This window comes from Nicotiana attenuata, unplaced genomic scaffold (assembly GCF_001879085.1).
Source record: "Nicotiana attenuata strain UT unplaced genomic scaffold, NIATTr2, whole genome shotgun sequence".
In the NCBI taxonomy this organism is placed as follows: domain Eukaryota; kingdom Viridiplantae; phylum Streptophyta; class Magnoliopsida; order Solanales; family Solanaceae; genus Nicotiana; species Nicotiana attenuata.
Genome location: NW_017671881.1, coordinates 191,452 through 215,691, shown reverse-complemented (window position 1 = coordinate 215,691; position 24,240 = coordinate 191,452). Strand labels below are relative to the sequence as shown.

Genomic DNA, 24,240 nt, shown 5'->3' with positions numbered 1-24,240 from the left:
CTGCAACAAGATGTGAAATGAAAGTGAATTCTGTCTTGTTTTCCTTATCCTTGTTAGTAGTTGGATTTTTGTTCCTTTATAATTCTCTTTATATTCTGTTTTACCTGTTATTCCCCGAAGCATACTTTTCCCCCTGCCATCTTTACTTGTTTCTTTCTGCTTTACTTTCCGCTGTATATTATATAACTGCACAGGTTTACTTGGTAGTCTAGTCCTAGCCTCGTCACTACTTCGCCGAGGTTAGGCTAAGCACTTACCAGCACATGGGGTCGGTTGTGCTGATACTACACTCTGCACTCTTTTGTGCAGATCCCAGTGCTGTAGACTTCGGACCGTAGATTGGGTGGTTACTTCAGTCCATGCGGAGATCCAAGGTAGACCTACAGACGTCCGCAGGCCCTGGCGTCTCCTCTATCACCTATTTCCTGTTTCATCTCTTTGATTCTGAGACAATATATCTTTTATTTTCAGACTTTGTATTTAGCACTTGTGACACTGTGACACCAGTTCTGGGTAGTTGAGGCTCAAACAGTTGTTTTGGATACATGTTCAGATATTCTATTGCTTCTCTTCCGTTTATTTAAAATTTTCCGTTGTTTTCACATTATTGTTTTTAATTGTTAAAGAGTATAAAATGGGTAAAAAGGGTAATTTGTTAAATATTCGGCTTGCCTAGCTCACATTAGTAGGCGCCATCATGTCACGACCCCAGTTCGCCCTCCGTGAACTATTGTGACGGCACCTAGTCTCTACGACTAGGTAAGCCTAAGAAATGCGGAAAACAATTAATCTTGCGGAAATAATAATCAAAAGCAGAATAACTAAAAGAAACAGTATTTAAATGCTGCTTGGCGTATACACACAACTTTCCAAAATCTGATACACTATCCGAAAACCCGAAAACTCACGGATCCACAAGCTGAGAAAAACACTACATAGCTCTAATCTCCGGAATGTCTAACAAGAACATAAAGTACAGAAGGGCTAGCTATTAAATGCAGGAATAGAAAGAGACTCCTCGGTCTGCGGACGCGGTAGATATACCTCGAAGTCCCGTAGAAATCGCCTCGCCTCAAGAATGGTAAGCCTGAGTAGAGGTACCTGGATCTGCACATAAAAAACATGCGCAGGAAGGGCATGAGTACACCACACCGGTACTCAGTAAGTGCCAAGCCTAACCTCGGTTGGGTAGTGACGAGGAAGGTCAGGGCCATACTGAGATTAAATAAGATATAAGGTTTAACAGTGTACATAAATAACACAAGATATGAAGGACAGCAACAACTATTACCAAGGCAAGTACAACACAGTAAAAGAACACAACTCAGCTCCGAGATAACAACCGGGGATCTCCCAGGATACCGTCCTGTAGTCCCCAAATATAAATATCATATCCAGTGGATCTCCCGGGTGCAGTCCCATATTCCAACTCATATATGTACAGGGGGATCTCCCGGAATGCAATTCCGTAGTCCCAAAGTAAACATACAAGGGAGCTCCCAGGATGTCGTCCCGTAGTTCCAAAGTAAAAGTGCAGGGGGATCTCCCGGAGTACCGTTCCGTAGTCCTAAATTAAATACACAGCAACAACAAGAATTCAATCCAATCGATTTCATATCAAAGTAAAGCAGGTAATCCTAACCTAGCATGGTTCACGTAATACAATTAAGGCAGTTAAGGCAAGTAGAGCAATTTAGTCAAGTAGACAAGTTTCTCTAAGCTACAGCAGGTTTAATATCCAAACAGTGTAAGCAAGAAAAGGAAGAACACAATTCAAGGCTACTTTTAAAGAAAAACCGGATTCCCAACAAATTAGCACAAGTACGCGCTCGTCACCTCACGTACGAGGCATTTCAATTACCACAAATATCAATCCTAAGGGGAAAGGTCTCCCACACAAGGTTAGACAAGCCACTTACCTCGAACAAGTGCAAGTCAACCCGAAACCACGCCTTTGCCACGAGTATCCGACTCCAAATGGCCCAAATCTATTCAATTAAGTTTCATAATGTAAATAACACTTCAAATAACTGATTGTATAATTAAATTCTAAGCTAATACGAAAAATTAGGTAAAGTGACCAAAATGCCCCTCAGGCCCACATCTCGAAATCGGGTAAAATTTACATTTTCGGAATCCTCATACTCTTACGAGTTCACACATACCAAGAACACTGAAACCGGAGCCCAAATGATTCCTCAAATTCTCATTTCAAAGTCTCTTAATCCCAAGCCCTAAATCCCACAATTACTACTGATTTTTCCCTAAATTTCTAGCTCTAATCCATGAAATAATGACATAGGAATGACTTTTAAGCCCAATTTACTTACCTCAATGAAGTTTTCTTGAAACCCCTCCTTCAAATCGCCCAAAAAGCTCCAAAGTCATGATAAAAATGGTGGAAATAACCCCAAGGTCGCGGAACTCCTTTTAAATCACTGTCGAGCAGTTTTCGCATCTGCGGTCCCGCATTTGCGGACTAAAGGTCGCACCTGCGGCCCCTCACTTAAACGCCAGATTCCGCATCTGCGACTCCCCGCCCGTAGGTGCGTTACCGCTTCTGCGAAAATTACACCGCATCTGCGGTTACTGATGAATCCCTCCTATATCCGCTTCTACATCTCTTTTACCGCACGTGCGACATTGCACCTGCGGTTCCAAAACCCCAGGTGCGGAAATACCAGAAGCAGCAAAGTTCAGCAGCTGCAATATACCTCAAAACTCCCCGTCAACCATCCGAAATAATCCCGGGGCCCCCGGGACCTCAACCAATGTCACCAACAAGTCTATTACCACTCCCCAAAATTGTACCAATCCTTAAAACACCTAAGACAACATCGAAACCTCAAATTAGCCATGGCTTCAAGCCTAAGAACTCCAAATTTCTCAAAATACGCTTTCGATCAAAAAGTCTATCAAACCTCGTCCGAATGACCTGAAATTTTGCACACACGTCCCAAATGACATAACGGAACATTTGCAACTCTCGGAATTCCATTCCAACACTCGGATAAAAATCTCACTATCGAAAAGGAAACATTAAAAATTCAACCTTCGGCATTTCAATCTTAAATTAGCTGCGGACCTCCAAAACACAATCCGAAAACGCCCATAAACCCGAAATTACCTAATAGAGCTAACGGAACCATCGGATTTCCATTCCGAGACCGTCTTCACACTGTTCCGACTACGGTCAACTTTCCAACACTTAAGCTCTCATTTAGGGACTAAGTGTCCCAAAACTCTCCGAAACTCAAAACCGAACATCCCGGCAAAGCGAAATAGCAGAAATAAACTTGGGGAAAGCAGTTAATAGGTAATCGGGGGGTAAATTCCAAAAATGACCGGCCGGGTCGTTACATCCTCCCACACATAAACATTCGTTCGTCCTCAAACGAGCACAATGACATACCTGAAGTAGTGAAAAGATGAGGGTACCGGCTTCGTATATCCTGCTTGGTCTCCCAGGTCCCCTTCTCGGCCAGCTGACCCCGCCACTGAACCTTCACTGATGCAATGTTCTTTGACCTCATCTTCCTGACCTGCCTGTCCAATATTGCCACTGGATCCTCAACATAAGATAGATCATTTTCCAACTGGACTGAGCTGAAATCTAACACGTGCGACGGATCACCGTGATACCTCCGGAGCATCGAATCATGAAAAACTGGATGAACTCCTGCCAAGCTGGGAGGTAAGGCAAGCTCGTAAGCAACCTCCCCAACACGCCTCAATATCTCAAAAGGGACAATAAATCTCGGACCCAACTTCCCCTTCTTCCCAAATGTCACGACCCAAACCCCGGTCGTGATGGCGCCCAACACACTGCTAGGCAAGCCCGACCATTTAAACAACCTTAACCAAATAACCTAGATGGATAAATAAATATTCACAAGTAAAAATAAAAATTTAAATGCGGAATCTCTGAAATAATTTCTAACATTCGAAAACCCCAAGATAAAATACTAAATAGCCCACAGATCTGGTGTCACAAAACGGAATATTCACCTATCACAAGTCCGTCTAGGAAAAATACGAATAAAAGGATAAAATAGATGGGAGAGATCAAGGCTGCGAACGCCATGCAGCTACCTCGATACTCCCAGATAAACGCTGCTCAGCCAACAAGTCCTCACTCACCCTGTGGTGTACCTGAATCTGCACACAAGGTGCAGGGAGTATTGTGAGTACTTCCAACCCAGAAAGTAATAAATATAAATAAAGTTTGAGGATAAGAAATCCTAAATAACACAAGGTAAAGCTATAAATACAATAACCATCTAAGACAATTATAATAATACCACAACAGATGAATAAATGACAATTAAATATGCAATCCAACACATAAATCGGTACCTCCAGTACCCCGCTGCGGCCGTGCAGCCCGCTCCATTTATTAACATCGACGGCGCTCACTGGGGGTGTGCAGACTCCGGGAGGGGCCCCTTACGGCCCAAGCGCAATAATAAGCCATCCCGTGGCATCAATCAGGCCCTTGGCCTCATATCAATATCATCATCATACCACTGCGGCGTGCAGTCCGATCCCATACTCAGTCCAAAATCACATAAGACTTTCGACATAATAATATAAAAATATTCAGCCCAAACTTCATTTAAAAATATTACTTTAGTTTCTACTTTTAGAAAAATGGCTGAGTTTACAAAACAGTGTTAAATACCAGAACTGAGTTCAATATCTAGAAATATGGTAAGAAACCAGTAAAAATAATCCCTGAAGGATTCAAGTAGTTGGAACGAAGCCCAATTATGACAATTAATCCATTTTATAAGGATATCACAAAACTACAATCAATTAGGTAGTAATTTTATTAACCGGGACGGACCAAGTCACAATCCCCGATGGTGCTCTACCCCACGCCCGTTATCCGGCGTGCAAGTCACCTCACATAGCACTACGTTGGGCAAATTTGGGGTTTCAAACCCTCAACGCAACATTTACATTTATTACTAACCTCAAGTCGGCCAAAGTCCTAGCTTGCTATGCCTTTGCCTTTAGAATTAACCTCCTCGTGCGTCGAATCTAACCAAAACCACAAAGAATACGTCACAATATGCTAAGGGAATATAACCCAATCGAAAAGCCTCGAAAAACATCGAAAATCACGAAGTTGGCAAAACCCGAGCCCCGGGCCCACTTCTCGAAAAATCAGAAAATTATCATCACCAGATTCCTTATCTCGCCACGAGTCTATACATATAAAGAACACCAAAATCGGAGTCCAAATGACCCCTCAAACTCTCATTTTTGTTCTCTTAGGTTTCAAGCCCTAAACCACCATTTTTTACCTTAATTCTTTGATTTTTCAGTCAAATTTCATGTATTTGCATGATAAAATCATGTTCTAAGTTCAAGGATGCTTACCTGATCGAAGTCCTTGAATTCCCTCTTCAAAATCGCTCAAGAACACCCCAAGTCCGAAGTTAAAATATGTGTTCTGTAAAATTTCGCGAAGAAATTAAAACCATCTTCTGAGTAGTTGTTTCCGCTTCTGCGGTAAAATATCGCTTCTGCGACTTCCGCATCTGCGGTCCACGTCCGCTTCTGCGGACCTTCACTTAAGGGCCTTGACCGCTTCTGCGGCCTAAATTTCGCACCAGCGGGACCGCCTATGCGGTCCTAACTTCCGCTTCTGCGGAACCTGACATGGACCAAATTTTCCGCTTCTGCGCCTTCCTGCTCGCTTCTGCGAAACCGCACCTGCGGTCCCATAACCGCAGGTGCGAAAACTCCAGATACCAGCAAAGTTAAACATGCCACAACTCCAAAACTCTCCGTTCAACCACTTGAACTCACCCCGAGGTCCCCGGGACCCCAACCAAAAATGCAAACATGATCCAATACCTTATTCGAACTTGCTCCAATCATCAAAACACCACGATTAACACTAAAATCATCCAATTACATCAAATTCAAGCCTAAGTTTTCTCAAAACCTCCGAATTGCACTTTCGATCAAAAACCAAACCAAAACACCTCCGAATAACCTGAAATTTTGCACACACATCCCAAATCACCTAACGAAGCTACAGCAACTCTCGGAATTCTATTCCGACCCTCGGATCAAAATCTCACCTATCCACCGGAATTCGCCAAAATACTAACTTCGCCAATTCAAGCCTAATTCTACACCGGATCTCCAAATTCACTTCCGATCACACTCCTAAGTCACAAATCATCCCCCGAAGCTAACCGAATCATCGGAATTCAAATCCGAGCCCTCTAACACATAAGTCAACGTTCAGTTGACTTTTCCAAAACAAACCTTCCTTAAAGAGACTAAGTGTCTCATTTCCTACTAAAACCAATCCAAATCAACTCGTTCACACCCAACACTGATAATGAAGCATAAAGAAATAGGAAATGGGGAAAATAGAGCGGTTCTCATGAGACGACGGGTCGGGTCGTCACATCCTCCCCAACTTAAGCAAACGCTCATCCTCGAGCGTACCCAGAGTTGTCCTAGAAGCCAACCAATAGCTGAATGACCTTACCAAGCATATACCCTGGGTGACCCCACGTCACCCTATCTCGCATAGGTCCGAAACATAGCTGACATTTCACAATCCATCTAGTCCATAAACCATAGAACCACATTGCACTTTCCGAAATCATACACAAGATCAAAACCTCACATCTATATTCAGAATAAGTCCGAATCAGCTGTAATAACCCATACCTGCAACCTCAGGTGCAATCATATGATATTCTACATAACCCAAACACTCGAAACGATAACTTTTATTCACAGCAGTTTCCCACAACACCCGAATACCGGTTGAAAACCTCTTAACAACCAAAGTTTCCTTCCAATACTTTTACATATGCTGCAACTGATAACCAAAACACGCAGTAAACCATCACCATTTCTCAGATCAACCATTCATGAAACCACTTCTCCTTTGGCAAATACTACATCAAATTTCTGAGTCGAAGCTCGATATTATCCTTCCTACATACTGAAATCGAATCTGCTCGTACTCATTAAATATCCCAACGATCTCATCTAATCAACACACCACTCTGGTGACATTACACATTAGTACAGGACTAAGCCACAACTCGCACAATACGCGCACCAATAAGCAACAGTCCGAACATACCCAAATCATGAAAATGGCTCAAATGAAAGAGCTGTACTTCAAGCCCTCCAGTACCATCACAACACAAAACTGAGAGCCCGTCTCCTATCGTAGAGATAGAACACACAAATCCACTCGCAGTATCATACCTCCACATAACTTCGTCCCAATGCGTGACCTCATCCAGTACGAACCGCTTAGGCAAAAAGCCACCCCGTACATAATCAAAAGTCTCGTATGATGCCACAAGGTGCTGATAGGCTACCGATTAAATTGCGGTACAAAAAGGAAGACGAACTCTGGAAGGAACTGACTAGCTCACGCACTAATACGTGCTCTCCTTAGAAAATAGGAAGTAAGGCATACAAAAATAGCATATAGGAAACTATGCTCAATGTCACACTGTTGCGGCGCGCAACTCCGATCCAAAATAACACACCTAAGGAGGTGTACATCGAGCTAAATTGCTCATTAATATAAAATACCGAATTTCGGTCACAAGCACGCTAAGTGCATAATACCGTCCCTGAGGGGACATATAGCGCTATAAGCTACCAAAACTCAAGCTCAACTGAGGAGCGATATACAATCTGAATATCGAGAGCCATTTTGCTCAGAAACATCATTTCTACATGGATCCTCAACACATAAGCATTTTCTCAAACCGTCTCACAACTCACACGGCGCAGTGTATCACTGCATAAAACATCTGACAACGAAATAACACCCTGACTCCTCCATAAGGAGCGCATCACAGAAATGAACCCGTTTGGCCTGACATAGAGCCCATATTCACATTTGAATCCATCCACCGACCTCAACTCGATTCTGATCGTACTGAACTAGGTTAATTACCTTTCAAAGGTCCCTAACAACTCATCTTCCGCTCGTAACACATAAGAACATCCATCATAGTCGGAGAAATCATCCGTAGTCCACAACTCAATAGACTGAGTGCCCTCCGGGCATATATTCTCAATTCAATGATATTAACACAACCTTCATATTGGGTTCAAGTCTTCAATCAATCAAGTGACTAACTGCCATACTTACACACTCTTCCTGTGGTACACCCTCCCACAACCTACCATTACAGATAACTGGGTCATACCTCCAAACCATCGGCCGCACTAACGCTGAAAAGCAATCAAGAATTATTAACCAGGATGCAAAGCCTTTTCACAAAACATCGTTCTCAGGTGACGCTGAAGACAATACCGACTTACCTTTAACGTCGAAGCTACTTCCCTGCTCATCCGAGCTCATGACATCCTTGTCCATACCGAGCTGTTACCTCTATCTTCACTTCAAATTCCATACCACTCATTGCACCCAACATGCCCACATACAATAGGACACGCTTTTCCTCAAAGCTTCGGAACCACTATTAGATAACACTTCATCATATAAAATTTTCCACTTAACTCACTTCAGGAGAACCATAGCAACACACAGGTGAATCCTCCTAACCGTAGAATATGCCAATCTCTAAGTAGTGGTCTAACCCACCATAACCCTTTCGGGATCCGCCTACACGTAATAGGCCCATAACACTGGATTACTCTTGAATAGCATCAATTACGACGGACAACAGGCCTCACCTGTACCGCCACAAATCACACGCGTAAGTTGATCATGCTGAAGGAATTGATCTCTACCACCAATATGCCATCGGATAAATGGCTAACCAATCCATCTTTTTTCGACTTACCCTGATTCCTTAGGAATAATGGTAACTGCATCCAACATATAACACCATCCATCTGCACTCATCCCGAGTGACTTTGAATCATGAGACCATGGTGTCTCACATCCCACGAACCAGATCGTACCTTCCAACTGGTACATCGCAAGTCGAACATCACAAAATATTCTACGAATTCTGAGCCATTACCTGCACCTTCCTGATAGTGCTACATAGAAGCCCACAATTGATATAGAAAAATTACACATCTTGGCCTCTCCCAATGGAGACTCAATTTCTAATCATATATACAAATTTAAGATACCCAATTGTCATATGTAGAATCTCGACCACATTAGTACCATTCTCGAGAGTCATTTACTCTATTTAACTGCATTTAGCCTAATTAAATAAACAGAACCCCCCGTTCCTCGTTAGCACTCTGACACCACAGGATATGACCTCATCCCAATACAAACAAACATCTTCCTGCTCTATGCACCGAGCATTCTTTACCAACAACAGCTTAAGACATCCTGTGATTCTCACACATCTACGAAGCACCATATAACCATTGTCAAAAATTTTCTTCACTCGTGCCATCCTCGGCTCAATTTCCGCAACCAGAACTGATTCGCCAGCATGCCTCAAATCGGAACCAACATAGCACATAACCGTACAATTAGCTAATCAATAGCAAACTCCCCAACTTGGCTCGAAGCCACAGATCAAAACACTCCCAACAACTCATAACACATACTCCATTGTTGCCTTAATACCATAGTGAGATTAAACTCAATCCTTCATAAGCTTGTGGAAACACAAATCATCTAGAATTTTCCCTTTTTTTAAACTCTTCTGCAAATCTCGCATTCACTCACACAACAATTAAGCCCACTCTCTAGGCGATCCAATTTAGATGTCAACACATTTTCTTCACTTGTAAATGAGATCTTCTAATAGATAACATAAGGATCACACAACTTTAGAACACTCCGCAGGAGATGACCCACTTGCTTTTCCTCCAACTACCATTTCTGTATACCTTCCACCGTCCAAAACTGTACGCAGTCGCTTAGTCTTCCTGAGTCTGAACTCATACCGCAACATAAAATTTTTACTTCACTCTAAACTAGAAGCATGAAAAGATTCTTCACGCGCACATAACTCAGGCTATACCTCGAATCGCAATGAAATTCAAACACCTAATAGTTCTTCTATCATCCAGTAGGCCTTCCTCATCACCTCCAAGTCACATAGATGCACCTTGCAGCACTAACATACTCACCACGTAGCTAACCAGCCGTCACTCCCACTAATAGAGGCAATGCCGAACATATAAGTTTGAAACACTTGCTAACACAATCAGCACCTCGGTGCTCAGGCCATAGGAAAAGATCCAGCCTCAAGTCCTCCAGACTGGCCCAACAGCAAACTCACAGAGATTGCATCTCACCCCTCGATCGGGGAATCACAAGCCACCAAGGCACATTTGATACCGAGCACTCATTCGCGCGAACGAATGGTTGGAAGGAATTCAAAGAATTATATTTAAAGCTGAATCAAGGACACACGATAAGAATTCAAGAATGTGAAGTTTTCCTAAAGGTTGTGCAGCCTCTCGAGGATAAGTACAGACGTCTCCGTACCGATCCACGAGACTCTACTAAACCAGCTCATGACTCGCGAGACCAAGTAACCTAGGCTTTGATACCAACTTGTCACGACCCAAACCCCGATCGTGATGGCGCCCAACACACTGCTAGGCAAGCCCGACCATTTACACAACCTTAACCAAATAACCTAGATGGATAAATAAATATTCACAAGTAAAAATAACAATTTAAATGCGGAATCTCTGAAATAATTTCTAACATTCGAAAACCCTAAGATAAAATACTAAATAGCCCATAGATCTGGTGTCACGAACATGAGCCTCTAAAACGGAATATTCACCTATCACAAGTCTGTCTAGGAAAAATACGAATAAAAGGATAAAATAGATAGGAGAGATCAAGGCTGCGAACGCCATGCAGCTACCTCGATACTCCCGGATAAACGCTGCTCAGCCAACAAGTCCTCACTCACCCTGTGGTGTACCTGAATCTGCACACAAGGTGCAGGGAGTATTGTGAGTACTTCCAACCCAGAAAGTAATAAATATAAATAAAGTTTGAGGATAAGAAATCCTAAATAACACAAGTTAAAGCTATAAATACAATAACCATCTAAGACAATTATAATAATACCACAACAGATGAAGAATAAATGACAATTAAATATGCAATGCAACATATAAACCGGTAGCTCTAGTACCCCGCTGCGGCCGTGCAGCCCGCTCCATTTATTTAACGTCGACGGCGCTCACTAGGGGTGTGCAGACTCCGGGAGGGGCCCCTTACGGCCCAAGCGCAATAATAAGCCATCTCGTGGCATCAATCAGGCCCTTGGCCTCATATCAATATCATCATCATACCACTGCGGCGTGCAGTCCGATCCCATACTCAGTCCAAAATCACATAAGCCTTTTGGCACAATTATATAAAAATATTCAGCCCAAACTTCATTTAAAAATATTACTTTAGTTTCTACTTATAGAAAAATGGCTGAGTTTACAAAACAGTGTTAAATACCAGGACTGAGTTCAATATCTAGAAATATTGTAAGAAACCAGTAAAAATAATCCCTGAAGGATTCAAATAGTTGGACCGAAGCCCAATTATGACAATTAGTCCATTTTTATAAGGATATCACAAAACTACATTCAATTAGGTAGTAATTTTATTAAGCGGGACAGACCAAGTCACAATCCCCGACGGTGCTCTACCCCATGCCCGTTATCCGGCGTGCAAGTCACCTCACATAGCACTACGTTGTGCGAATTCGGGGTTTCAAACCCTCAACGCAGCATTTACATTTATTACTAACCTCAAGCCGGCCAAAGTCCTAGCTTGCTATGCCTTTGCCTTTCGAATTAACCTCCTCGTGCGTCGAATCTAACCAAAACCACAACGAATACATCACAATATGCTAAGGGAATATAACCCAATCGAAAAGACTCGAAAAACATCGAAAATCATGAAGTTGGCAAAACCCGAGCCCCGGGCCCACTTCTCGAAAAATTAGAAAATTAACATCACCGGATTCCTTATCTCGCCACGAGTCTATACATATAAAGAACACCAAAATCGGAGTCCAAATGACCCCTCAAACTCTCATTTTTGTTTCTCTTAGGTTCCAAGCCCTAAACCACCATTTTTGACCTTAATTCTTTGAGTTTTCAGTCAAATTTCGTGTATTTGCATGATAAAATCATGTTCTAAGTTCAAGGATGCTTACCTGATCGAAGTCCTTGAATTCCCTCTTCAAAATCGCTCAAGAACACCCCAAGTCCGAAGTTAAAATATGTGTTCTGTAAAATTTCGCGAAGGAAATAAAACCATCTTCTGAGCAGTTGTTTCCGCTTCTGCGGTAAAATGTCGCTTCTGCGACTTCCGCATCTGCGGTCCACGTCCGCTTCTGCGGACCTTCACTTAAGGGCCTTGACCGCTTCTGCGGCCCAAATTTTGCACCAGCGGGACCGCCTATGCGGTCCTAACTTCCGCTTCTGCGGAACCTGACATGGACCAACTTTTCCACTTCTGCGCCTTCCTGCTCGCTTCTGCGAGACCGCACCTGCAGTGCCATAACCGCAGGTGCGAAAACACCAGATACCAGCAAAGTTAAACATGCCACAACTCCAAAACTCTCCGTTCAACCACCTGAACTCACCCCGAGGTCCCCGGGACCCCAACCAAAAACAGGAACATGATCCAATACCTTATTCGAACTTGCTCCAATCATCAAAACACCACGATTAACACTAAAATCATCCAATTACATCAAATTCAAGCCTAAGTTTTCTCAAAACCCCCGAAATGCACTTTCGATCAATAACCCAACAATAACACCTCCGAATAACCTGAAAGTTTGCACACACATCCCTAAACACCTCCGACCCTCGGATCAAAATCTCACCTATCCACCGGAATTCGCCAAAATACTAACTTCGCCAATTCAAGCCTAATTCTACACCGGACCTCCAAATTCACTTCCGATCACACTCCTAAGTCACAAATCATCCCCCGAAGCTAATCGAATCATCGGAATTCAAATCCGAGCCCTCTAACACATAAGTCAACATTCGGTTGACTTTTCCAAAACAAACCTTCCTTAAAGAGACTAAGTGTCTCATTTCCTACTAAAACCAATCCAAATCAACTTATTCACACCCAACACTGATAATGAAGCATAACGAAATATGAAATGGGGAAAATAGAGCGATTCTCATTAGACGACGGGTCGGGTCGTCACACTAAATCTCATAACGCCCTTCATAGGCGAAACCCGAAGCAGGACCCGCTCTCTAACCATATAGGAAACATCACGAACCTTCTCGCCGCGTAACTCTTCTGTCTGGACTAGGCTGTACAGAGTCTATCCTGAATCACCTTGACTCTCTCCAAATCATCCTGAACCAAGTCTGTGCCCAATAATCTGGCCTCACCTAGCTCGAACCAACCTACCGGAGATCTACATCGCCTACCATATAAGGTCTCGTACGGTGCCATCTGAATGCTGGACTGATAGCTGTTGTTGTAGGCAAACTCCGCCAACGGCAAGAACTAATCCCAAGAACCCCCAAACTCAATCACACACGCACGGAGCATATCCTCAAGAATCTGAATAGTGCGCTCGGTCTGTCCGTCCGTCTGAGCGTGAAATGTTGTGCTCAACTCCACCCGAGTACCCAACTCCCGCTGTACGGCTCTCCAGAACCGCGATGTGAACTGAGTACCTCTGTCTGAAATGATGGAAACTGGAATACCATGCAGACGGACAATCTCCCAGATATAAATCTCCGCCAACCGCTTCGAGGAATAGGTAGTACACACAGGGATGAAATGCGCGGACTTGGTCAGCCGATCCCAATAATCCAAATGGCATCGAACTTCTTCAAAGTCCGTGGGAGCCCAAATACAAAGTCCATGGTGATCCGCTCCCACTTCCACTCCGGAATCTCTATCTGCTGAAGCAATCCACCCGGCCTCTGGTGCTCATATTTCACCTGCTGACAATTATGGCACCGAGCTACAAACCCAACTATATCCTTCTTCATCCGCCTCCACCAGTAGTGCTGCCTCAAATCCTGGTACATCTTCGCGGCACCCGGATGAATGGAATACCCCGAACTATGGGCCTCATCTAGAATCAACTCTCGAAGCCCATCAATATTGGGTACACAAACTCGACGATGCATCCTCAGTACTCCGTCAGCACCAATAGTCACATCTCAAGCATCGCCATGCAACACTTTGTCCTTAAGGACAAGCAAATGAGTGTCATCAAACTGACGCTCCCGGATACGATCGAACAAGGAAAATCGAGAGACCACACAAGCTAGAACCCGACTGGGCTCCGAATGATCCAATCTCACAAACTGGCTGGCTAGGGCCTGAACATCCACTGCCATAGGCCTCTCTGCTGCTGGTAAATAAGCCAAACTCCCCAAACTCTCTACCCGACGGCTCAAAGCATCGGCCACCATATTGGCCTTTCCCGGGTGATACAAGATAGTGATGTCATAATCCTTCAGCAGCTCTAGCCATCTCCTCTGACGCAAATTAAGATCCTTCTGCTTGAACAGATGCTGCAAACTCCGGTGATCAGTATATATCTCACAGGGCATACCATACAAGTAATGTTGCTAGATCTTCAAGGCATGAACTATGGCAGCTAACTCAAGATCATGGACAGGATAATTCTTCTCATGTATCTTTAATTGTCTGGACGCGTAGGCAATCACCCTACCGTCCTACATCAATACCGCTCCAAGGTCAACTCTTGAGGCATCATAATAGACAGAATAAGACCCCGAACCGGTAGGCAATATCAAAACTGGGGCTGTAGTCAGGGTTGTCTTGAGCTTCTGAAAGCTCTCCTCGCACTCTTCCGTCCACTGGAATGGAGCACCCTTCTGGGCCAACTCTGCACGGCCTCCACTTTCATTAGATCTACCTGAATACCCTTTCTTGAGACCACATGACCCAAGAACGCCACGGAATCCAGCCAAAACTCACATTTTGAGAGCTTGGCATACAACTTCTTCTCTCTCAAGGCCTGGAGCACTGTCCTCAAATGCTGCTCATGATCTTCCCGACTACAGGAATATACCAGAATGGCATCAATAAAAACGATCACGAATGAATCAAGGTATGGCCGGAAAACACTGTGCATCAGATGCATGAAGGCTGCTAGGGCATTAGTCAGCCCAAATTACATAACAAGGAACTCGTAATGACCATACCGAGTCCTGAAGGCAGTCTTCGGGATATCTGGCTCCCGAATCTTCAACTGATGATAGCCTGAACGCAAGTCAATCTTAGAAAACACACAAGCACCCTGCAACTGGTCGAACACGTCATCAATACAAGGTAAAGGATAGCGGTTCTTCACTGTCACCTTATTCAACTGGCGGTAATCAATACACATGCGCATAGAACCATCCTTCTTCTTCACAACTAACACAGGAGCACCCCAAGGCGATACACTGGGCTGAATGAAACCCTTATCAAGTAATTCCTGCAATTGCTCCTTCAACTCCTTCAACTCAGGAGGAGCCATATGATACGGAGGGATAGAAATGGGTTGAGTGCCCGACAACAGATCAATGCCAGAATCAATGTCTCTATCGGGTGGCATGCCCGGAAGATCAGCTGGAAACACATCAGGAAAATCCCGTACCACGGGGATTGAATCAACAGAAGGAGTATCCATACTGGCATCTCTCACATAAGCTAAGTACGCATCATAACCTTTCTCAACCATACATTGAGCCCTAAGGAAAGAAATAAGTCTACTGGGAGTGTGACCTAAAGCACCCCTCCACTCAATACGCGGTACACCTGGCATGGCCAGTGTCACGGTTTTGGCGTGACAAACAAGAATAGCAAAATGGGGCGACAACCAGTCCATGCCCAAGATAATGTCAAAATCAACCATGTGGAGGTGCATAATAAGGCTCCTGAGGCTTAGGTGGAGCTGGAATACCACTGGCCGCTGGAAGAGCTGAATGAACGGGGTGACCCATATGACCTCTACCATGACGATCTGCAGCTGGGGCACAAGCACCAGAATAACGACCCGACTCTCGAGACCTGTTGGCCTCTCTCTCCTCTCTGTCCCTAGCATGCATACCCTCAATCCTCCTAGCAATGCTCACCACCTGCTGATAAGATATATCCATCTCTAACTCACGAGCCATTCTACATCTGATGCTGGGAATAAGCCCCTCGATGAACCGGCGAACCTTCTTGCGAACCATAGAAACCAAAGCTGGTGCATGTCTAGCCAAGTCGATGTGACGGACAGCATACTCCGAGACAGTCATAGTACCCTAACGCAAATGCTCAAACTCCGCGCGCCAGGCGTCTCTAAGACTCTGGGGGACATACTCCCTCGTGAACATATCTGAAAATTGAGCCCAAGTCAGGGAAGCTGCCTCATCCGGACTTTCTAACTCATAAGCACGCCCCCACTGATAGGCGGCTCCTCGAAGCTGGAAAGTAGTGAAGGAAACCCCGCTCGATCCTGATATGCCCATAGTACGGAGGATACAGTAGCACTCCTCCAGAAATCCCAAGGCATCCTCAGATGCTAACCCACTGAATACAGGAGGATCATATTTCTTGAACCTCTCGAGTCTCCGCTGCTCATCCTCTGAAGCCACTGCCCTATCCTCGGGCTGAACTGGTACTGCAGGCAGCGCAGAAATAACCTTTGGAACCTGCTCAACATGCACTCGCTGCTCAGGAGTGCGGGCGGCAGGAGTCTGTACTCCTCCCCCGGCCTGGGATGTGGCTGCAGCAAGGGGAAGCAACCCTGCCTGAGTCAAAGTGGTGTACATACTCATAAACTGTGCCAAAGTCTCCTGGAGTGCTGGAGTAGTAGTGGTAGACGTCAGGTGTTTGGACTCCGGCTGGTACTGCTGGTGGTACCTCGGCGGTAGCTCGCGCGGGTGCTCTGGCTGCACCACGAGCGCGTCCTCGGCCTCCACCCCGGCCCCGGCCTCTGACGGCTCCAGTAGGGGGCGCGGGTGCCTGGTCATCTCGAGTAGCACGTGTCCTCACCATCTGTGAGAGAATAGAAAGACAGAAGTTTAGAATTGGGATATCAAAAATCTCGCACGACAAGGAACTCAAATGAAGTGAAATTTTTCCTAGCAGTTACATAGCCTCTCGTAGATAAGTACAGACGTTTCCGTACCGATCAGCGAGACTCTAATAAACCGGCTTGTGATCCATGACTCCTATGAACCTAGAGCTCTGATACCAACTTGCCACGACCCCAGTTCGCCCTCCGTGAACTATCGTGACGGCACCTAGTCTCTACGGCTAGGTAAGCCTAAGAAATGCGGAAACAACTAATCTTGCGGAAATAATAATCAAAAGCCGAATAACTGAAAGAAACAGTATTTAAATGCTGCTTGGCATATACACACAACTTTCCAAAATCTGATACACTATCCCAAAACCCGGATACTCACGAATCCACAAGCTGAGAAAAACACTACATAGCTATACCTCGAAGTCCCGTAGAATCGCCTCGCCTCAAGAATGGTAAGCCTGAGTAGAGGTACCTGGATCTGCACATGAAAACCATGCGCAGGAAGGGCATGAGTACACCACAAAGGTACTCAATAAGTGCCAAGCCTAACCTCGGTTGGGTAGTGACGAGGATGGTCAGGGCCATACTGAGATTAAATAAGATATAAGGTTTAACAGTGTACATAAATAACACAAGATATGAAGGACAACAACAACTATTACAAAGGCAAGTAAAACACAGTAAAAGAACACAACTCAGCTCCGAGATAACAACCGGGGATCTCCCAGGATACCGTCCTGTAGTCCCCAAATATAAATACCATATATAGTTGATCTCCCGGGTGCAGTCTCGTATTCCAACTCATAAATGTACAGGGGGATCTCCCGGAATGCAATTCCGTAGTCCCAAAGTAAACATACAGGGGAGCTCCCAGGATACCGTCCCGTAGTCCCAAAGTAAAAGTGCAGGGGGATCTCCTGAAATACCGTTCCGTAGTCCCAAATTAAATACATAGCAACAACAAGAATTCAATCCAATCAATTTCATATCAAAGTAAAGCAGGTAATCCTAACCTAGCATGATTCATGTACGAGGCATTTCAATTACCACAAATATCAATCCTAAGGGGAAAGGTCCCCCACACAAGGTTAGACAAGTCACTTACCTCGAACAAGTGCAAGTCAACCCGAAACCACGCCTTTGCCACGAGTATCCGACTCCAAATGGCCCAAATCTATTCAATTAAGTTTTATAATGTAAATAACACTTCAAATAACTGATTTTATAATTAAATTGTAAGCTAATACATAAAATTAGGTAAAATGACCAAAATGCCCCTCAGGCTCATGTGTCGGAATCGGGTAAAATTTACATTTTCGGAATCCTCATACTCTTAAGAGTTCATACATACCAAGAACACTGAAATCGGAGCCCAAATGACCCCTCAAATTCTCATTTCAAAGTCTCTTAATCCCAAGCCCTAAATCCCACAATTACTACTGATTTTTCCCTAAATTTCTAGCTCTAATCCATGAAATAATGACAGAGGAACGAGTTTTAAGCCCAATTTACTTACCTCAATGAAGTTCTCTTGAAACCCCTCCTTCAAATCGCCCAAAAAGCTCCAAAGTCGTGATAAAAATGGTGGAAACAACCCCAAGGTCGCGGAACTCCTTTTAAATCTCTATCCAGCAGTTTTCGCATATGCGGCACATTTGCGGACAAAAGGTCGCACCTGCGACCCCTCACTTGAACGCCAGATTCCGCATCTGCGGCTCCCTACCCGCAGGTGCGGTATCACTTCTGCGGAAATTACACCGCGTCTGCGGTTATTGATGAATCCCTCCTTTTTCCGCTTCTACGTCTCTTTTACCGCACGTGCGACATCGCACCTGCGGTTCGGAAATACCAGAATCAGCAAAGTTCAGCAGCTGCAATATACCTCAAAACTCCCCGTCAACCATCCGAAATCATCCCAGGGCCCCCGGGACCTTAACCAAGGGCACCAACAAGTCTAATACCACTCCCCAAACTTGTACCAATCCTTAAAACACCTAAAACAACATCGAAACCTCAAATTAGCAATGGCTTCAAGCCTAAGAACTCTAAATTTCTCAAAATACGCTTTCGATCAAAAAGTCTATCAAACCTCGTCCGAATGACCTGAAATTTTGCACACATGTCCCAAATGACATAACAGAACTACTGCAACTCTCAGAATTCCATTCCGACCCTCGGATAAAAATCTCACTATCGAACCGGAAACTTCAAAAATTCATCCCTTCGGCATTTCAATCCTAAATTAGCTACGGACCTCCAAAGCACAATCCGAACACGCCCCTAAACCCGAAATCACCTAACGGAGCTAACGGAACCGTCGGATTTCCATTTTGATACCGTCTTTACATTATTCCGACTACGGTCAGCTTTTCAACACTTAAGCTCTCATTTAGGACTAAGTGTCCCAAAACTCTCCGAAACTCAAAACCGAACATCCCGGCAAAACGAAATAGCAGAAATAAACTTGGGGAAAGCAGTTAATAGGGGATCGGGGCGTAAATTTCAAAAATGACCGGCCGGGTCGTTACACCATCACGACTCCCGAGGGTGGGAAATCCGGGTCGTGACATCTTCAATATCTCCGTATTTTTTTACATTACTGTTGAAAAATTAATTCAAAGTTGTAGTAGGAAACTTTAGATGTTTAGGATTTGGTTTATTTAATTCATGTCTAATAGGATTTGCAGTTAGAATAAATATAGGAATAGGCTTTCCCGTTTCTAGTTGAAATAGGTTTTCGACTATTATAAATAGGGGTATTGATAACTTATTTTATTTGTGGAGGAAATAAAGAATTGTAGAGATCAATCAGAAATTTATAAATAAAATATTTTCCTTCATATTGGTATCAGAGTTTCTACGATCTCGGGAGAGAATCAAAAAGCTATCGCTGCCGGCGGGTGGCGCTAGCCAAAGTGTGCCACCCGTCTGGCCAAAAATATGTTGGCTAAATCATAGATAGTTGTAAAAACAAATTAGATTATTTGATGAAAAGTTTCAAGACAGATTCAAGAAAAAAACAAGTTTAAAGAAGTGCAAAAAAATATGGCACAAGATGAAGAAACTCTTCTCTAAAAGTTGGAGAGATATTTAAAAAGGTTGGAAGTTGATTATGTGTTTCAACAAAAATTGAGTGTTGGTGACAAAGTGCATCAACGGTTGGTGACAAAGTGCATCAACGTGAGTTAGAGACAGGGGCTTCAACAAAATTGAGTGTTGGTGACAAAGTGCATCGACGTGAGTTGGAGACAGGTACATCAACAAATTGAGGGATGGAGATCTGTGCTTCATCAAAAGTGAAAGTTGGAGAGAAGTGCTCCAACATAATTGCACAACGAACAAGTCAGACCTATACAACTTTGAATTATGGGAGAATGTTGAAAAACTAATTCAAAGTTGTAGTAGAAAATCTTAGTTATTTAGGATTTGGTTTATTTAATTCATGTCTATATAGGATTTGCAGTTAGAATAAATATTGGAATAGGCTTTCCCGTTTCTAGTTGAAATAGGTTTCCGAATATTATAAATAGGGGTATTGATAACTTATTTTATATTTGTTGAGGAAATAAAAAACTGTAGCGATCAATCAGAAATTTATAAATAAAGTATTTTCCTTCATTTACTGGCATCTGTTACAGTAGTATTCTTTTGGAGGAATTGATAATTTTAAATTAGTTATTATCTCATTATTATAAACAATATTTTTGTTAATTGGGCAAAGTCCTAACGAACACATTAGCTTTTGGATTCCACGAAGTAAATAAATTTTAATAAGCAATTTTTAAGTATGATAAACTGACTGAAAGATTCGATTAAATAACTCACTAATTTATTATCTATTTTGCTGATCGATATTCACATTAATTGGTAAGAGCCAATTTTGCAAAGCAGTTATTTTGTCAAATTTCGGAGCAATGCATTTGTTATATATGTTTACCCTAAAAACGGATAACAAACGAATTTATATGTGGTTTTAAGGACACACGATTTTACTTAGCACAAACTGAGAAAATACGTAAATTGGTATTGAAATTGACTCTAAATAGAAATAAAAGCAAACCAAAGGAAGTGTATAGCTTTGGCCCTCGAGCTAGGTCGCCCTTGAACCAAACGAATATTCTACTGGAAAATATGAACAAAGTAATAGAGTATTGAAAGCTTAAGAGAAAGGTAGGATTTTGCTTTGTATTACGTAAATGTGATGTCTTTTACAAATGATCAGATCCTCTTTATATAGTAAGGGAGTCATACCACTATTACAATTCTAAATACAGTAAGAGATCCCATGATTAGCTAATTAATCGGCATCTTCTTGATACGTGCCGAGATTTCCACCGTGATCCTCGTTCGATTGCGGATATTTCGGCTTTTCGTTATTCGGCTTGGAAAGCTTCCCTCAATCTTGCTCAATCTCTATCCTGCTTGGCCTCGAACTTCGCCGATCTCGGTCTCAGTCGATCTCTGGTTCGCAAGATCGGCAATCTTTATATCATGGTCTGATATAACATGGGGTTGAACCTTGCCCTGCTACGTTCCGATCACGATTAGTTATGTTGGGATATACTATTAACCATGCGGTTTATACATAGTATTATAATTTATTCTTTGTGGAACAGTTATTTATTTAATTTATTCAATTCAATAAAGTACTATTTTAAATAGATCATTTATTACATGTGTGTCCTTTTAGTTATGTAGTAGACAATTTAGTGTACGGAGTCTTAGCTCATGCATAGAAGATTAAATTGTTGGTTCTCATAATTAATAAACTATGTTCACAATCAAAGATATTATTGGACAAAGTATCTTGATGATTGTAGCACAAGATTATAGTATAATTTGTCTTGATTATGGGAGTAGTTTTACTCCAACTCCGTGTGCTAGTATACTCGGTGTATATTGAACGGACCAAGTAGAGAAAAGATGTTTTTGTACTGAATATATAAAACATTTTCTCTAATTCATTAAATAAGCTTATACTCCTAATCTTGATATAATTATTATGATCAATATAATTTATTTATTGTTTTGATTTATCAAAAGGTACGACTCTATTCAGAGTTAGTGTATGCCTAATAGATTGGACAATAACAAATAAAATTTGTGAATAATAATTAGTTGATAGAATCCATGACTCGGTTTTGAGTTTTATGATATCCCTTTATGTAAGCTTATAAGTTATCATGTGAAAACGCCGTCTTACATCTAACTAGATAATGTAATACAGCATGAATAGAGTAATAATAAAATGTGTTGTTTATTGATACATGTTTGGTATGATTATTCTATGTCAAGAACGTGATTGTATTTTTTAATATCTTAATTCTATAATTCTAAATTTATGAATTTATATACACATGTATAAACAGTGGTGTTATATTCAATGATTGTCTGTTTAATTACGTTTTTTGATCAAGAGCAATCTGTTTTTTAGTAAAAAACGTGATTGTTTTTGAATGCTATCAATTCTGTAATTATGGGTTAATATACACATGCATAAACAGTGAATCAATTCCATTAATCTGTTTTAGTTGCGTTTTGTCAAGTTTTATATTAATAAAAACTTGACTGTTTTGTATGATATTAGTTTGTAATTTTGGATTAATATACAACATTATGAACAGTGGCGTTTTTGAATAGTGAAAAACATACTGTTTTTTACAATTCTGTCTAAATACGTTTTTATTAAATAAAAATAAAAAATATTATTTTGAGTTCTGAAATCATGTTTAACATACATCAGTATATTATGTGATTTGAACAAGTCAAAATAATAAAACCCCTTAAAAACGCCAGAAACACAATTCTAGAAATAGGTCTTGATTTTAGAATTCTGAAATTCTATCGAACTCCGATTGACCTCAAATTTGGTAGGTTCTTTGGAAACGGCCCAGTGAGAAATACGCATCATCTCTGCTCATGACGTATGTCGTTTTTTGGGCATTCAGGGTCGTTTAGATGGGTTTTTGGCCATTTTTCTATTTTCTAGAAAATTTTTTTAATAAAAGAATTTTTAAAAGAAATCTGTGATGGTAGGGTTCAATTGCCATTGTTTCCAATCATGTTTTATAGTAATATAATGAATTTATATGTTGACATAGGTCTTCTACCACATCAGATAGATTTTGTATTAACTCTCCAACTGAGTTACGTGCTGATTCAATGAAACTAGAGTTTATAAATGTGATATATACCTATCTTAAATTAACAGTTTACTCTCCATCTGAGTTGGTCCTGTTTAAATTTATGGGGTTAATATCTTACATCACACACATATTTTGCATGAATAGTTAAGTTTCCTTAACGAATCTAATTGTTCAATAAGCATGGTTATATGTGTAATGTGCTATTTTGAATTTAATTATTCTAAATACATAACTAATGATCTATTTAATGTGAATATCTCTCAGATTAACCATGTCTTCATTCAACCCACTTACCTCAATTTTGAACCAAAACAAGTTAAAAGGACCGAATTATGTTGATTGGAAAAGGAACCTTGATATTGTCCTAACTGCTGAAGGTTACAAATTTGTAATCACCGAGGAGTGCCCAGAAAAACCTGAAGATGCTACTGATGATCAGGTTAAGGCCTATAACAAATGGGTTAAGGCTGATGAGATGGCGCGATGTTACATTCTTGTCTCTATGGTAAATGTTTTGCAACAACAGCATCAATCTATGAGGTCTGCTTATGATATGCTCGAAAGTCCCAAAGAGATGTTCGGTGAGCAAAATCGTGCAGCTAAGCAGACAACCATGAAAGCCCTTTTGAACACTAAGATGGCTAAAGGATAATCGATCAGGGACCATGTTCTGAAGATTATGAGTCTTCTGAATGAACTGGAGGTCCTTGGAGCTGTGATTGATAAGGAGTCTCAAATTGAGATGGTCCTGCAGACTCTGCCTGACAGTTTTCAATAGTTTCGCTTGAACTATAATATGAACAAAATGAAGTTGTCACTAGCAAAATTGTTGAATAAGCTATAAGCGGCAGAATCTATTATCAAACAATAAGCTCCAGTTCTGGCACTCAATGTTGAGAAAGCTTCGGTTTCTAAGTCGAAAGGCAATAAGAAAAAGAAGAAGGCTCAAAAGGTGTTGGCACCTGGTGGTACGGCTGGTGTGAAAAAGCCCAAAAGCAAGTGCTATCATTGCAAGCAACCTGGGCATCACAAGAAGCAATGCCCTGCCTATCTGGCAAAGTCGAATAAGCAAGGTAATTCAAATTTAATGTTGTTGAAACTTG

At 42.1% G+C, this 24,240-nt stretch overlaps 1 protein-coding gene across 1 annotated transcript; it reads left to right on the top strand.

The window, feature by feature from the left end:
• Positions 1 to 23,408: 23,408 nt before the first annotated feature.
• Positions 23,409 to 23,789, top strand: LOC109210708. The gene has a single exon (XM_019374163.1). The coding sequence runs from the start codon at positions 23,409 to 23,411 to the stop codon at positions 23,787 to 23,789; it is 381 nt and encodes a 126-aa protein (XP_019229708.1).
• Positions 23,790 to 24,240: the final 451 nt, after the last annotated feature.